The sequence below is a fragment of the Oncorhynchus clarkii genome, chromosome 18 (assembly GCF_045791955.1).
Source record: "Oncorhynchus clarkii lewisi isolate Uvic-CL-2024 chromosome 18, UVic_Ocla_1.0, whole genome shotgun sequence".
NCBI lineage: Eukaryota > Metazoa > Chordata > Actinopteri > Salmoniformes > Salmonidae > Oncorhynchus > Oncorhynchus clarkii.
The window spans coordinates 37302801-37319043 of record NC_092164.1 but is presented as its reverse complement, the minus strand read 5'-3'; the positions used below and the strand labels follow the sequence as shown (position 1 = coordinate 37319043).

The 16243-nt window shown below is 42.6% G+C and overlaps 1 protein-coding gene across 1 annotated transcript; it reads left to right on the top strand.

Moving 5' to 3' along the window:
• The first annotated feature begins 5114 nt into the window (after positions 1-5114).
• LOC139372312 (fMet-Leu-Phe receptor-like) lies at positions 5115-15812 on the top strand. Its single transcript, XM_071112042.1, has 2 exons — positions 5115-5202; positions 14747-15812. Exon 2 carries the CDS (start codon positions 14748-14750, stop codon positions 15810-15812), a length of 1065 nt encoding a protein of 354 aa, XP_070968143.1. The 5' UTR covers positions 5115-5202; position 14747.
• Positions 15813-16243: the final 431 nt, after the last annotated feature.

Sequence of the window (16243 nt, the reverse complement as noted above, 5' to 3'; positions counted from 1 at the left end):
ATGTGGCCCACGTCTGAGAGAAGTCACATTTGGTATGAGGAGTGGTTTCAGTCCTTATTAGCTCACAGGCTAGTAAACACTGAATAGGTTTTCCCAACTTGTGTAGACACACATATTTCAGAGTTTTTATCAGTTGGGATACATATGGACACAGGGTAACTGTGAATCTACATAAATTACTCAATAAATCAGTTTCACATTTTCTAAGTGTTATGTGATGAAAATCCCAGAAAGAAAGTGGAACTGTGTCAAGGAAATATAAAATAACATATCAGGGGAAGTGGTACATCTTTTGGGGAAAGTCCTAGATGACTTCAGTCATGCTAGGTTTTAATAAGTGTCATGTTTCAACAGTGGAAAAACAAGGATATTTATTCCCATTTTACCTTTCAGCTTTTCAGCTTTTGGAATCGTTGTCAACTACTTGGCAGCATCCTTATGTGCCACTGGTGAATTTGTCATATTGCTGACACCTCATTCACTCTCATTGATGATACAAAGAGGGGAAAATAAAGAGTTGAGAGAAAATAGGAAGAAAGGTGAAAGGGAGTCAGAAGAAGAGGATGTGATCTGGACAACTTGACTTGAGGAAGCCTGGTGGTCACTTGTTTCTCTTTTAGTCCCCACATTGCTCCTCCTAGACAGACGGTTTCCATCATGTCTCAGTCACATGACTGGTCTCTCCTTCAGACAAACTGTATCAGAGGTGAACACAGAGGCTTAGCTGAAGCTCTGTGGTTGCCAGTTCAGATAAAAACCGTGTGGTCACGTTTCCACTTAATATGCAATGTCACACTCACAGCGGAAGAGAAATGAAAACCACAATTCAGTTCACTTTCCGACTTTTTCTCACTCTCTCCCTCCTTCCCTCTCACTTACTCTCTCTTTCTCTCCTTCTCCTTTCTCTGATTATATTTTTCAGGACTCTTGTACTAAAATAAAAAGTATGAAAGAGACAATTCAGCTGATCTTTTGATAAAAATTCTCAACTGTTTTCCTGTATTGTCTGAAACTGTGTAGCTAGCGTTGTCATTCATGAAAGGCCTAAACGTCCATGATGCAGAGAAACAGAAATCCCCCTCAGGACAATGGAGGAAAGGAACATAAATGGATGGGAACAAACAGAACAGACCAGCCAGCCGCACCCTTCTTCCTCACATCTTTTTGATGCTCTGCCCTTTATCAATGTAAAATTATTTTTTTAATCAGTGTGTAAAACAAATTGACCAATTGCCATTGTTGAGAAAGTACCACCCCAACGGATATCACATTCTTCAACCAACATGTTGACCTATAGGAAGAGGGAACTCCTACTGTATGTCTGATTCATTTGATTTGTCATGAGTCAAAAGGTCTTGAATTGAGCAACGTGAAATAATAAAATGGATTGAAGGCAGTGGGGGTGAAGGGTGCTGCTGGATATGTATTTAATACACAAGTTAGGTTTTTCTTTGCCTCTATTCCAGCAACACACATCCTCTATAGTTGCTTTTTCACTGGTCAACATTCACAAGGGGGCGACAGAGGTTTTCTTGGTGTCTTCTCATTTGTTGTGAAAGCAAAAGAAGAGTCTCTTGTCTTGTTGTCTTCCCTTGCTAGCAAGTTTGCTAAACACTGCAATCTAGCTAGCTTTTTGAAATAATCCGATTTCTAATTAAATAATATTAAATGGCAAATACTTTCCGGTGTAACCTACAACATTATCCCAATTTGATTTGCTGCTTCAATGTATTGGCTCACATATCAGCTAAACATACAATGTCATAATTTGTATTCAGGGCCTCTCCTGTTTTAAGCCCCACCTGTTTAGCTAAAAAAATGAATGTTGCCTGTTTTTCATGCTATTTTGGCATTAATATTATATTTCAAAATTATTATTATTGAGTTAATAAAGCGGCATACAAACATGTTCTCTTTGTTGCACTCTTGAGTAAGGCATCTCCAAAATGCAGGCGTTTCAGCCTAGCTCAGTGCTTTCTGTGGTGGAGAGGCAGCCAGTGGAAAACACTGAGCCTTAGGGGTTGGTGATCTTCTCTAGTTGCGCCGTGATTGGCTCAGTGTTCTGCCACTCATGGGGACACTATGTCACCACAAAATCTACAGGGAGAGCTAGATAGTTCAAGCCCCCTTGAGTACTGTCATAGATTTACATTATAAGTGCCCATCCAAGAAGGCTCAAGGTCATTGGCCACAGATAAAATTATGTCAAATCATGTTATATTTACCACAGCTTTGATAATCTAAGCTAGAAGAGCAGTCATCATCATGAATCACGTCGGCAAATCCTTTTCAAGCCTTGTCATATGAATAGAAATGATAGATAAAACGTATCAGTGCTCATCAGCCATTGGATATTAACATTACACAACCAGTTGGAAATCGCAAATTCAGAAATGAATGGTTTGGACAGAATCAGTGGCTGACTGCAAGTGTTGCAAAGTGATCGCTATTTTTCTTCCACTACCTTGTAACGGCTGTTGGAAGGAGATGACATACTTTATTTGTTCATACTTTATTTGAAATGAACACTGAAATAACAAAAATAACAAAGAGAACGAACAAAAACCGAAACAGTCCTGTCAGGTGCAGAAAGACACAAAACAGAAAACAACTACCCACAAAAACCATGTGGGAACCACACCCGGGCCAACAACAAAGAAATATAAAACATAGAAAATGAACATAGAATGCCCACCCTAGTCACACCCTGGCCTAACCAAAATAGAGAATAAAAGCCTCTCTATGGCCAGGGCGTGACATACCTGCTATTCGGTGGTGAAGGTGTGTGGTCTAAGTCTGTGTTTAAGAGTTTCTTTTCCAAGCTTAACAGGATAAACATTCCCACGCAACATCATGGGCCAGAAAAGGTTGAACACATAGGCCATGCTGTTATTCCAGCATGACTTCTGCCGTAGGCAAAACAGCTGGAAACTCGATGTTTGAATGGTCATCCAACTCGGAATTCCAAGTCGAGAACTCAGGCCTCACTCTAGAGCTCCGACCTGAAGATCACTGACGTCATGATTCAACATTGTTTTTTTCAGAGTTCCCAGTTGTCTTGAAAGCACCACAAATCCAGAGCCAGACTTTGATGACAATGTTTCATTACAAAATTTGCCCACAAGAAGGACTGCCAGCGCAACATTCCTGTTCAGGTGAGCACAGCACAACACGGTGAGTCCAAAAATGTATTGTAGGCTGCTGCATAAATTATGTAATATGCCAGGGAGATGTGTATACTGTAGTTTAGAAAGTAATACTAAGTGTATGTTGTGTAGTAAGCTATAGGCTAAAGCCCATGTGCCTCACACTAATAATGTGGTCCCTTTCCCCTTCATAACTTAGCCTACTGTTCTGACTTGGTGGTGCACATTTAGCCTATAGCCTGTTTTAGAGAAACATCATCATCGAAAATATTGTAAGAGCTTTCATTGTCTGCTTATATGTCCCCTTTATTTATCCTACTGTTCTGACTTGGTGTACAGAGAGTATATTGTAAGAATGGCCCATGTTCTGAATCCTGTCGCTGTACATTTCAAAAGTGCTGAACAAATAGTTATATTGACTACGTCCGTATTAGCTCGCTCATTAAAGTTTTAATCGAAACTACGGATTGCTTCTTATCCGCTCATTGTTCCCTTATGCCATAGTTTGTACAACTCAATTGTCAGTAGAAACCACATTTGTCAGCCATATCAGCAATGTTTTTTAAAAAGGCAATAAATGAGGCTGAATTAACTGTTTCACTGTCAGACAAGGCTTCGCTGATAGCCAGGTGTAGCGGTGGTGAGGATTCACTCCATGGTGCTGAAAAGAAAGCTCTGCTGTTGGGACAGCTTTATGTAGGCCCTAACAGTTTGTGGGCATTGTTTGTCACCGTTATAGTGCAATTCATGTATTGTTTAGTGTTGTGTTGTGTAATGGCTTTGCTGGCATGCATACAAAGAAATAGTGACGTTAAGTTTGCCCCACCAAGATTTACATGCTAAAATCGCCACTGATCTTCTTTGATTTATTGTTTGAACAGTCGCTAAGATTATATTTATTTGTCAATGCCAAATAGGCTGCTTATTTAGTGCCAAGCTAAACTGAGACAGTAAACTTGAAGTTTAAGTGATTTTAAAGATGATTAGCTGTGAAATAATCACATTTATAAATTAAATAATATGTTATCAGTAAAATGTCAGTAAAATTGTGAGTAAGTCTAAGTGTGTACAGGTTAAGAAGTACAGTACGCACAATTAGGGAGAAACTGACCTTTCAACAGAAAAATGGTGAACGCAATCTGTGATGTTGTTGAGGTGCCTTCCACAGTAACAATACACTTCAAATAAACATAGAGACAAAAAAAGACTGTGATTATTGTGTAATGCTTCTGAGATATTCTATACTCGTGATGACTTGACACAGTCTGCCACCAGAGTGCAACATCCCCATGTAGGAGCCACCAAAACTATCAGGGGCCTGAGGCATCCCGCAGATAGCTTTTATAAAGCTCTGTATACAGTCGTGCAGTACATGCAGTAAGACAGCTATTGGTACATTTGGAGAGTGATATACTGTAACTCTAACTAAAATCTGCAGTAAAACAAAACATTGTGATTGAATGATGCATTTAGATACTTTGAGATTGAGATGCCATCATGAAAAAGCCCTCATCTTGACTTAATAAGCTACTAACTACACCATCATTCATCATAAAGTCCTAATTCTATTGAGGCATTCATCTCGTTCTGGGTCTGTTGGCTAAAAATTGAGAATACATGCAGGAAGTGGACACTCTAGGACTCCAGGGAAGAGTGTCCAACGACCGAGTAAGGCATGGTCAGTAGTGCACACCCCCTTACAACTCTTGCCCCTTGTATCTGTGTGAGCAGAGAGAGGAGGTGGGAGATAGGGGATGGGAGCAAAAGAGATGGAGCGTGAGAAAGAGAGAGCGAGAGGCAGGAAGTTCACTTCTCTGTGGCCTTTTCACCCAAGCGGCACAATGACTTGTGGTTGGGGGCCACATCATTTAGACATGCACACACAGACACACTCACACAGACACGGGAATGACAGAGAAGATCGTGAGGATTGTAGGGACACAAACCTATCTGTAAATCTAAGACACACAGCTTAGAACTATGAACCTCCACACTTTGTTCAACCCCTGAAGCTAAACATGCTGGACAGCTACTACTGAAGCATCTCAGCTCATAGGTAAGCATTATCGGTATGAATAACAACAACCGTATACAGCATCTTTTGGCTTTACTTTTCATTTAGTTTCTTAAATCACTTTATTTGGATATTTTCAAATGCAGGAGAGAATATTCTCTAGGTGTTCTGACTATCAAGAGACGATCGGTTCGATTTAGTTAGAGACCACCTAAACTCTTTTGACATGAAGCAACTCTGTCTTCTGACTATCAATACTGGCCACTCAAGCTGTACACGTACGTAGTTGTAGCATGCTATAGCCTATTCTGGACAAATGATGAGATTCTGTGGATAGTTAGCTGAATATATACAGATCATCCGTCAGGGACTATATGAAGAAGATATGTTACCCTTAATCTGTGTCCATTGCTTTCCATTGCAATATCATCAAATGCCAGCTCAAATTGAGTTGCCAACAAGATGAATAATGATTAGCCACTGATATATATATATGTATAACTACTGTAGATGAAAATATTGAGTAAAGTCTAGGCTAGATATGGACGTTTGTTTTGCAGCGTTTATTGAAACTTAATTTAGCCAGGAACAAATAGTAAGTCATTGAAAACAAAGTTTCTTCTACGTTAATGAGCAAGAGGCGAACAGCATCTGTCAGCCACATCTAACAATAAGACATCATTCTTTATCTTGACAATAAAGAAATCAAACAGAAATAGTATCTCATGTTTGTCAAAGACAAATGATCGGATTTGACTTTGTAAGGTGTATTTACATGAATGAAATACATCCTCAAACTGATAAAGAACAAACAATGAATGTACCCTGCCAATATTGACTTTGACCTAGTGCCGAGAGCAAGCATTATGGCAACGCAAGTATTTACGTGGGAATGCTAATTGTATTAGCGTCATATCAAAGAAGCCTCTGCTCATGAAGCAACACAAAACTGTACGAGAGGTGGATTGAGTCCTTGGCTCATGGCACAATAACACATTCCTAATTGTCTTGCTCCTAGGTAAACCCCATCCCTTATATAGACTGGAAGCTTATTGGTTGCCAGACAACAGGACTATGTTTGTTTTACTGTTGGCTCACTGATGGGAATATATATATACTGTATACAGTGCATTCGGAAAGTATATGAGTAGAGTCTGAATACTTATGTAAAGGTGTTTTTTTGCTTTTATACATTTCAAAACATTTCTAAAAACCTGTTTTTGCTTTGTCATTATGGAGTATTGTGATTTGATTGATGAGGATAAAAAAACAATTGAATCCATTTTAGAATAAGGCTGTAACATAACAAAATGTGGAAAAAGTGAAAGGGTCTGAATACTTTCCAAATGCAATGCTCACTGATTGGAATATTCAGCTCTTCTGCAGTCTTACTATCTCACCACTAGTGGAGCTGCAACACCCTCAGCACCCCTACTTCCCACGGCTATGATCCAAAGAGACTGGTCACATCACGGCTGTTACCGCCACACCAGCGGTCACGAGTCATGGAGGCAGTCAAATTCAAATTCCATGTGAAGTTACGATAATTCGGCTTCTCCAAGCTCTGTTGCTGCTGATGGTCATTAGTAGTCTACCAAACTTGCTAACTGCCTGGTACTCACCACTCTACTGTCACTCTGAGATCAATGCAAATGTAATCGAAAAATCTACTCAAACACTTCATGAGAGCCCATGAGCTCATTTCTATAGGCTATGTAATTGCGTGAGAAAACAGAGTGATGGCCTCTACTAAAAAGAAGAGGATCCCATCAGCTAGGCCTACTATATTTATTTCTCAACTTTCCTAATATTAAGCACCTTGCTTCTCTTTACAGCACGAGTATAGCCACCTGGCTGGCATGAAAATGAACCTTGGGAAAAGCGTCCTCCATTCACTATTTAAGTGCATATATTAAATATGTATTTTTTCCCCTGCCCCTGTTTCAAGACAGGTGCATGATAATGGCCCAATCCAAATCAAAACAAATTTCACAGATATTATTTAGTATATGTAAAGGCAAGATTCAATTAAGAATAGTGTGTTGGTGGGCCTCCCGGGTGGCGCTGTGGTTAAGGGCGCTGTACTGAGTCCCTGGGTTCGCGCCCAGGCTCTGTCGTAACCGGCCGCGACCGGGAGGTCCGTGGGGCGACGCACAATTGGCCTAGCGTCGCCCGGGTTAGGGAGGGCTTGGTCGGTAGGGGTGTCCTTGTCTCATCGCGCACCAGCGACTCCTGTGGCAGGCTGGGCGCAGTGTACGCTAACCAAGGTGGCCGGGTGCACAGTGTTTCCTCCTCTGTGTTAAGAAGCAGCTTGGTTGGGTTGTGTATCGGAGGACGCATGACTTTCAACCTTTGTCTCTCCCGAGCCCGTACGGGAGTGGTAGCGATGAGACAAGATAGTAGCTACTACCACAATTGGATACCACGAAATTGGGGAGAAAAAGGGGTAAAAATTGAATAAAATATTATCACTTGTGAAAGATGCAAGAAGGCAAGAAACAATGCATACCTTTTTTTTGCGACTTTTTCAAATCATAGTCGGCCTATATGTTTTGACACGGTTTGCATCACAACTAAAGTGGCCATATAACTGTAGATTCTAACTGGATTACATACGCAGTGAGTGAGTTTCAAGTTTGGGGAAGATCATTTTCACCATTAAAATGCACCTTTATAATAGAAGCATTACATGCGTAATCCCATTTCCTTCACTTTTGATAATGGTGTTTTCCAGCTAATGGAACATTCGGTTTGTAGCCTACTGGCATTTGTGCATTGCTGCACAAATAGTTTATCAACATTTTAAGCTAAACGTTCTGATCTGTTGCATAAGCTTCATTTTTTCATGCTAGCAGTTGTATTAATTTGGAATCCATCTCATTGCACAACTGTCCCAGACTATGTTTGGAATATTTATTTCTCGCACAGAATAGAATAGGTAAACTTTTGTACTATGGGGGATAGTGGATTGACATAGGCTAGAGATTTTGCTGTTCTTTAGGTTTACTCATCTTGTTGGCTGACGGCAAGTAAATTCTTCCAAAATCTTTAATATGTGCCTCGGAATTGGATGAGGACACATGCAGTTGTCACCCGGATGTGTCTGTCTTTCAACCTGTGAGAAAGACCAGATCACGTGACTGAGAGCCAATACGAGTGAGAGGTGCTTCAGAGCACGAAGCACGCAGGGAGAAGGGAATAACAATTATCGTGTTCAGCCTAAGGGCAGAACAGCCGCTGGCTGCAAAATGTATGGATTCTTTTAGGGGTCATTATGGTCAAACAAAGGGGATGCCACTGGGAAATTCGAGGCAAGTGCTTGTCAAATTGTGAATGAGAGACTGATGAAGTGTGTACAGCCTGCACAAAAAATAAAGCAGAGCTCCATGCCTTTCATATGACTTCTTTCAAATCATCATTAGAGTCTCATCAGTCTTGGAATGTATTAAAAATCAAAACATATACCCCAACATTTGTATCGCAACTAAAGTTACATAAATAACTCTAAATGAAGCATATAGGATGGCCTTTTTCTTTGTTAACCACTCAACACAGAATTGCCACATGTGCGCACTCCCTCAAATTGTTTGGAGAAAATATCCTTTCTATTTTATTCAGCTTTGTTCCATTGTATTCTTTATACTATTTATACTTATTACTATAAAATAATGCCATGGTATTCTAAGCAAATCTTGTCTGCTAAATTAACTACCATAGCCCACAGCCATATGGCATAGCCTGATCAGGACCTAACATAAGGACAACTCAGAGTATGCTATTCTGTTCTTCTGAAATAGATGACATTTTCTCCATATCATGTTTCTTTAGACCTGTCTAAAGTAAATCCTGGATTTATTGTGAAGGTGTATGCTATACTGTGTGGAAGCCAGGAGATGCAAAATGTGTTTGTTAATTAACGCTCACTTACCGTGAGACCGGTAATTATTTGCTTGACAATCACCGGCTGATGAAATGTCATGACCACCACAGCCCTAGTTATAAGCCAAAACCATTATACGATTCCTGTCTATGCATGCCTCTGGAAAGGGAATGGAGATACTGTATGCTAAGAGAATCAGGATGGCAATCATGTTCTTACACGTTCCTTGTTGGACTGATGTGGTTTAGGTGGAATGCAGAGAGTATGTCAATATCCAATGAATTGTATAGTGTGTGAGTGTGCACCACAGGAGGTTGGTCAAATCAAATCAAACTGTATCTGTCACATGCGCCGAACAGGTGTAGACCTTACCGTGAAATGCTTACCAACAAGCCCTTAACCAACAATGCAGTTCCAGAAAAAGTTAAGAAAATATTTACCAAATAAACTAATGTAAAAAAAAAGAATCAAAAGTGACACAATTAAATAACAATAACGAGGCTATGTACAGGGGGTACCGGTACCAAGTCAGTGTGCGGGGGCACAGGTTAGTCGAGGTAATTTGAACATGTAGGTAAGGTTAAAGTGACTATGCATAGATAATAAATAGCGAGTAGCAGCGTGTAAAAACAAATGGGGGGAGTCAATGTAAATAGTCCGGGTGGCCATTTCATTAATTGTTGTCAGTCTTGTGGCTTGTAAGTTGAAGCTGTTAAGGAGCTGTCGGGACTTTGTATTGATTAATGTGATGACTGCTGTTCATCAATTGATTAACTGTTTATAATTATGTGATTAAATTAATCAGGTAATTATTAACTCCGTAACCTGGGGCACCATGGGAAAGTTTGGTTTTATTGAGTTTCTATTTCCTAAATTAACTAAAATAATATCAGAATATCTATTTTACAACAGTTGCTAATTAATACATTTTCTCTACAGTCTCGTCCTGAACATCGCATAATCTGGGAATCAGCACAAACCCGAGTCCCACTAAATATGTCCGTACAATAGTTGATTATTTATGAGTTGATTATTTATTTTTTAACAAGCTAAAATGATAATATACGATACACAAACACACAGTCTAGGCTATTGATTAGAACTTAGTATAATGAAACAGGTCCCTAGCGGGCCAACACAATATGACACGTGTTACACAAAATGGGGATTTAAAAAGAGAGAGAAAAAGAGAGAAAAGCACACTTGGGTACATTTGTAAACTATGCTTAGTTTAGCCCTACCTTACCCCGAACTGCCGCTCTTATGGGTCAGAATATAATTAAATAATTACGTGTCGAAGGTCTCCGTCTTTATGGCAAGTTCTCTGGGCGTCGCTAGTTACGAGGCAAGGTCTGGATTTTACTCAGATCCAATTTAGAGCACTAACTTCACATTTCATCTTTACAAAAACGTTCTATTTAAACTGGACATTTTCCACACAACGTACAACATGCAAACATCAGGCACATATTGTGAAAACTCTTCAAGTTACAATGTTTTTGTTATAACGTCATCATTTAACTTTTAATAGCATAACAAAACAACATTCCTTTTCGTATTCCATCTATCATTTTCCACCATTTTGGTTGACGAAACATATTGTCCAAAAGCCCATTTATTGCATGTTACTGTTCTGAGGTAGGTTCTCCATAGGCCCATCCTACATTCCATTCCTCCACAGTCAGAGGACAAAGGGATTTTGTCTGCTGCCTTAAGATTTACTACGGGCATGAGGTGTCATAAAACCCCCACCTCCATACCTCTCGATCTCTCCCTCTCTGGTGGGTGTGAGAGGTGTCTCTGTAGGAGTGTGGCCCACGTTAACCTGACCCGAACAGGCCAGCCATGGCAGAGCCTTTTGGTCCTAGACTTGGAGCTCCGGTATTGTTTGCCATGCGGTAGCAGAGAGAACAGTCTATGACTTGGGTGACTGGAGTCTTAGACAATTTTTTAAGCTTTCCTCTGACACCGTCTAGTATATAGGTCCTGGATGGCAGGGAGCTTGGCCCCAGTGATGTTCTGGGCCGTACGCACTACCCTTTGTAGAGCCTTACAGTCAGATGCCGAGCAGTTTCCATACCAGGCAGTGATGCAACCAGTCAGAATGCTCTCGATGGTGCAACTGTAGAACTTTTTGAGGATCTGGGGACCCATGCCAAATCTTTTCAGTCTGCTGAGGGGGAAAACATGTTGTGCCCTCTTCACGACTGTCTTGGTGTGTTTGGACCATGATAGTTCATTGGTGATGTGGACACCAAGGAATGTGAAACACTCGACGCACTCCACTACAGCCTCGTCGATGTTAATGGGGGCCTGTTTTTTTCCCTGTAGTCCACGATCAGCTCCTTTGTCTTGCTCACATTGAGGGAGAGGTTGTTGTCCTGGCACCACACTGCCAGATCTCTGACCTCCTCCCTATAGGCTGTCTCATCGTTGTCAGTAATCAGGCCTACCACTGTTGTGTCGTCAGTTGTGGTGTTGGAGTCGTGTTTGTCACGCAGTCGTGGGTGAACAGGGAGTACAGGAGGGGACTAAACACGCACCCTGAAGCGTCCCCCGTGTTGAGGATCAGCATGGCAGATGTGTTGTTGCCTACACTTACCACCTGGGGGAGGCCCGTCAGGGAGTCCAGAATCAAGTTGCAGAGGGAGGTGTTTAGTCCCAGGGTCCTTAGCTTAGTGAGGAGCTTTCTGGACACTATGGTGTTGAATGCTGAGCTGTAGTCAATGAACAGCATTGGAGTCAGTCTAGGGTATCTGGGATGATGCTGTTGATGTGAGCCATGACCAGCCTTTCAAAGCACTTCAAAGCTACCGATGTGAGTGCTATGGGGAGGTAATCATTTAGGCAGGTTACCTTCGCTTCCTTGGGCACAGGGACTATGGTGGTCTGCTTGAAACATGTAGGTATTACAGACCCGGTCAGGGAGAGGTTGAAAATGTCAGTGAAGACACTTGCCAGTTGGTCAGCGCATGGTTTGAGTACATGTCCTGGTAATCCATCTGGCTCTGCAGCTTTGTGAATGCTGACCTGTTTAAAGGTCTTGCTCACATCGGCTACTGAGAGCGTTATCACACAGTCGTCCGGAACAGCTGGTGCTCTCATGTATGCTTCAGTATTGCTTGCCTCGAAGCGAGCATAAAAGGCATTTAGCTCATCTGGTAGGCTCGCGTCATTGGGCAGCTCGCAGCTGGGTTTCCCTTTGTAGTCCGTAATAGTTTTCAAGCCCTGCCATATCCGACTAGCATCAGAGCCGGTGTAGTACGATTCAATCTTAATCCTGTATTGGCGCTTTGCCTGTTTGATGGTTCGTCTGAGGACATAGCGTGATTTCTTATAAGCGTCCGGATTAGTGTCCCTCTCCTTGAAAACGGCAGCTCTAGTCTTAAGCTCGATGCAGATGTTGCCTGTAACCCATGGCTTCTGGTTGGGATATGTACGTACGGTCACTGTGGGGACGACGTCGTCGATGCACTTATTGATGAAGCCGATGACTGAGGAGATAAACTCCTCAATGCCATTGGATGTATCCCAGAACATATTCCAGTCTGTGCTAGCAAAACAGTCCTGTAGCGTAGCATCCACGTCATCTGACCACTTAGGTATTGAGCATGTCACTGGTACTTCCCGCTTTAGTTTTTGCTTGAAAGCAGGAAGCAGAAGGATAGAATTATGGTCAGATTTGCCAAATGGACGGCGAGGGAGATCTTTGCATGCGTCTCTGTGTGTGGAGTAAAGGTGGTCGATAGTTTTTTCCCTCTGGTTAAGTGTGACATGTTGGTAAAAATGAGGTAAAATGTATTTAAGTTTGCCTGCTACTATGAGCTCCGCTTCTGGATGATAATTTTCTTGTTTGCTTATGGCCTTATACAGCTGGTTGAGTGCGGTCTTAGTGCCACCATCGGTTTGTGGTGGTAAATAGACGGTTACGAATAATATAGATGATAATATAGATCTCTTGGTAGATAGTGTGGTCTACAGCTTATCATAAGGTACTCTGTCCTCAGGCGAGCAATACCTCGAGACTTCTTTAAAATTTGCCATCAAAGGCCTACCGGGTGGCGCAGTGGTTAAGGGTGCTGTACTGCAGCGCCAGCTGTGCCACCAGAGACCTTTGGTTCGCGCCCAGGCTCTGTCGCAACCGGCTGCGACCGGGAGGTCTGTGGGGCGACGCACAATTGGCCTAGCGTCGTCCAAGTTAGGGAGGGCTTGGCCGGTAGGGATATCCTTGTCTCATCGCGCACCAGTGACTCCTGTGGCAGGCCGGGCGCAGTGCACGCTAACCAAGGTTGCCAGGTGCACGGCACAGTGTTTCCTCTGACACATTGGTGTGGCTGGCTTCCAGGTTGGATGCGTGCTGTGTTAAGAAGCAGTGCGGCTTGGTTGGGTTGTGTATCGGAGGACACATAACTTTCAACCTTCGTCTCTCCCGAGCCTGTACGGGAGTTGTAGCGATGCGACAAGATAGTAGCTACTAAAAACAATTGGATACCACGAAATTGGGGAGGAAAAGGAGTAAAATATTATTTAAAAATTCATTTTAAAAATTTAAAAATTGCCATCACGCACCAGCTGTTATTGACAAATAGACACACACCCCCGCCCCTCGTCTTACCCGACTTACTTTACTCTGTCCTGCCGATGCATGGAAAATCCTGCCAGCTCTATATTATCTGTGTTGCCGTTCAGCCACGACTTGGTGAAAAATAAGATATTAGAGTTTTTAATGTCCCGTTTGTAGGATAGTCCTGATCGTATATCATCCATTTTGTTTTCCAATTATTGCACGTTGGCCAATGGTAGTGAAGGTTTACTCACTCGCCTACAAATTCTCAGAATTCGATCTCCGCCCCCTTTTTCTCCGTCTTTTCTTCATGCAATGACAGGGATTTGGGCCCGTTTCTGAGAAAGAAGTTATTCCTTTGTGTCGAACTCGTTAAAATAAAAATCTTCGTCCAGTTACAGTTATCTCCGTTCTGATGTCCAGAAGTTATTTTCGGTGATAAGAGACAGTAGCAGCAACATTATGTACAAAATAAGTTAAAAAATAAGTTACAAACAACACAAAAAAACTAACAAAATAGCACAATTGGTTAGGAGTCCGTAAAATGGCAGCCATCCCATCCGGCACCTTAATTAGGGAGAACGGGCTCGTGGTAATGTCTAGAGCGGAATGAGTGGAATGGTGTCAAATACATGAAACAGGTGTTTGATACCATTCCATTTACTCCGTTACAGTCATTATTTTGAGCCGTCCTCCCCTCAGCAGGTTCCTGTGGTGTGCACTTTGGGGGAAAAAAATGTAAAAGGTTAAAACTGTGGGTAGTTCACAGTCCCAGACCCCCGCCACATACTCACCCAGATACATACACACACATTCCCAGACATAGACACAGAATGACTCAGACACAGACATAGAAATAGACTGTCATGAATAGATTACATCATGCCTGGTAACACAATATCCCATCTGAAGATTCAGAATACTTCCTAAAGTCAAGAATTTATAGAGTTCTGTCCATTTGTGACTATGAGTCCTCTTCCTGATAATAATAACTGACTGGCTGCTGGCTGTGACAAAGTGTTCTACCATTAGAGGAAACAGTGTTACACAATATGACTCATCTAGAGGGAAGCCATTAAGTATACTGTAGATTAGAAGGTAGTCATTCTGTGTATTCAAACTATTGTCACCCTTTTTTACAGAATGACACCAAACGCCACCCTTCCATTCGTCCTCGTCACCTCAGCCACCCGAGATGACAAAGCCAAGGTGGTGGACATCGAGGCCATCATGAACAACTTAATCATTGTCCTTTACACGCTGACCATTGTCCTGGGCACCACGGGCAACTCTGTAGTCATCTGGGTGGCAGGCTTCAAGCTCAAGCCCACCGTCACCAATGTGTGGCTGGTCAACCTGGCCGTGGCCGACCTCATCTTCTGCCTGAGCCGTGTGCTCTCGCTGACCAAGAAGCTCTTCTTCGACTACTGGCCGTTCGGCATCTTTTTATGCAAGTTCAACGGCTTCTTCAAGTATGCCAACATGTTCTGCAGTGTGTTCCTGCTCGCTGTCATCAGCATGGACCGGACGCTCTGCGTCTGGCACCCCGTCTTTACCAAACGGCGTAGGACGATCTGCGCCGCCCGCCTGGTGAGTGCCGGCGTGTGGGCGGTGGCGGCCATTTTGAGCGCCCCCTACTTCGCCTACCGCCAGGTTTACCTCGGCAAGAACAACCTGAGCAAGTGCTCGCTAGATGTCAAGGAGTCAACGAAAGGCGATAACAGCGCTAAGCTCGCGCTCTACCTAATGCGCTTCCTATGCGGTTTCCTGCTTCCTTTCCTCATCATCCTCTGCTGCTACATCCTAGCAGGGTTAGGCATCAGACGCACCCGCCTGTTGGGCAAGTCACGTCCCCTCCGTATCCTGGCATCGCTGGTCTGTGCTTTCTTCCTGTGCTGGGCGCCCTACCACTGTCTCCTACTGGTCAAGATGGTGAAGAGCAACAGTATGGTGGTGAAGGTGGGGCTGACAGGGGCCACAGGCTTTGCCTACTTCAACAGTTGTGTGAACCCGCTGCTGTACTTCTGTATGGGGTTGGACATGAGAGGGTCAAGATTCAGGCAGAGCTTAGCGGGGGTGTACCGGAGAGCACTAGCCGATGACAGAGATGGTCGAAACACTCAGTCCAACGAGCGCACAGTGGATGATAGTTCTGGCTCTGTATCACGACTTGCAATGGTGAATGTGGCCAATGTCAGTTTCGAGTGAATGTGGCCAAAGTCTGTGGGAAGGCACATTTGGTATGAGGAGGAGTTCCTGTCCTTATTAGATCACAGGCTAATTAAACAGTGAATAGCTGAATAGCTTGTGTAGACATATTTTTTATCAGTTAGGATACATATAGACATAGGGTAACTGTGAATTTATGTAAATGCCTCAGGAAATAATTATCACACTTTCGAAGTGTTATGTGATGAAAATCATAGAAAGAAAGTGGAACTGTGCCTAGAAAATAACCTATCAGGAGGAAGTGATACAACTTCTGGGGAAAGTCATAGATGACTCCAATCATGCTATGTTTTACTAAGTGTCATGTTTGGAAAAGTGGAAAAACAAGGATATTAATTCCCATATTCCGTCCCATGAGACAAGATTGTAATTGGAAATGGCGAAATTTTGGAGAAAAAGGAGTGTAAAAT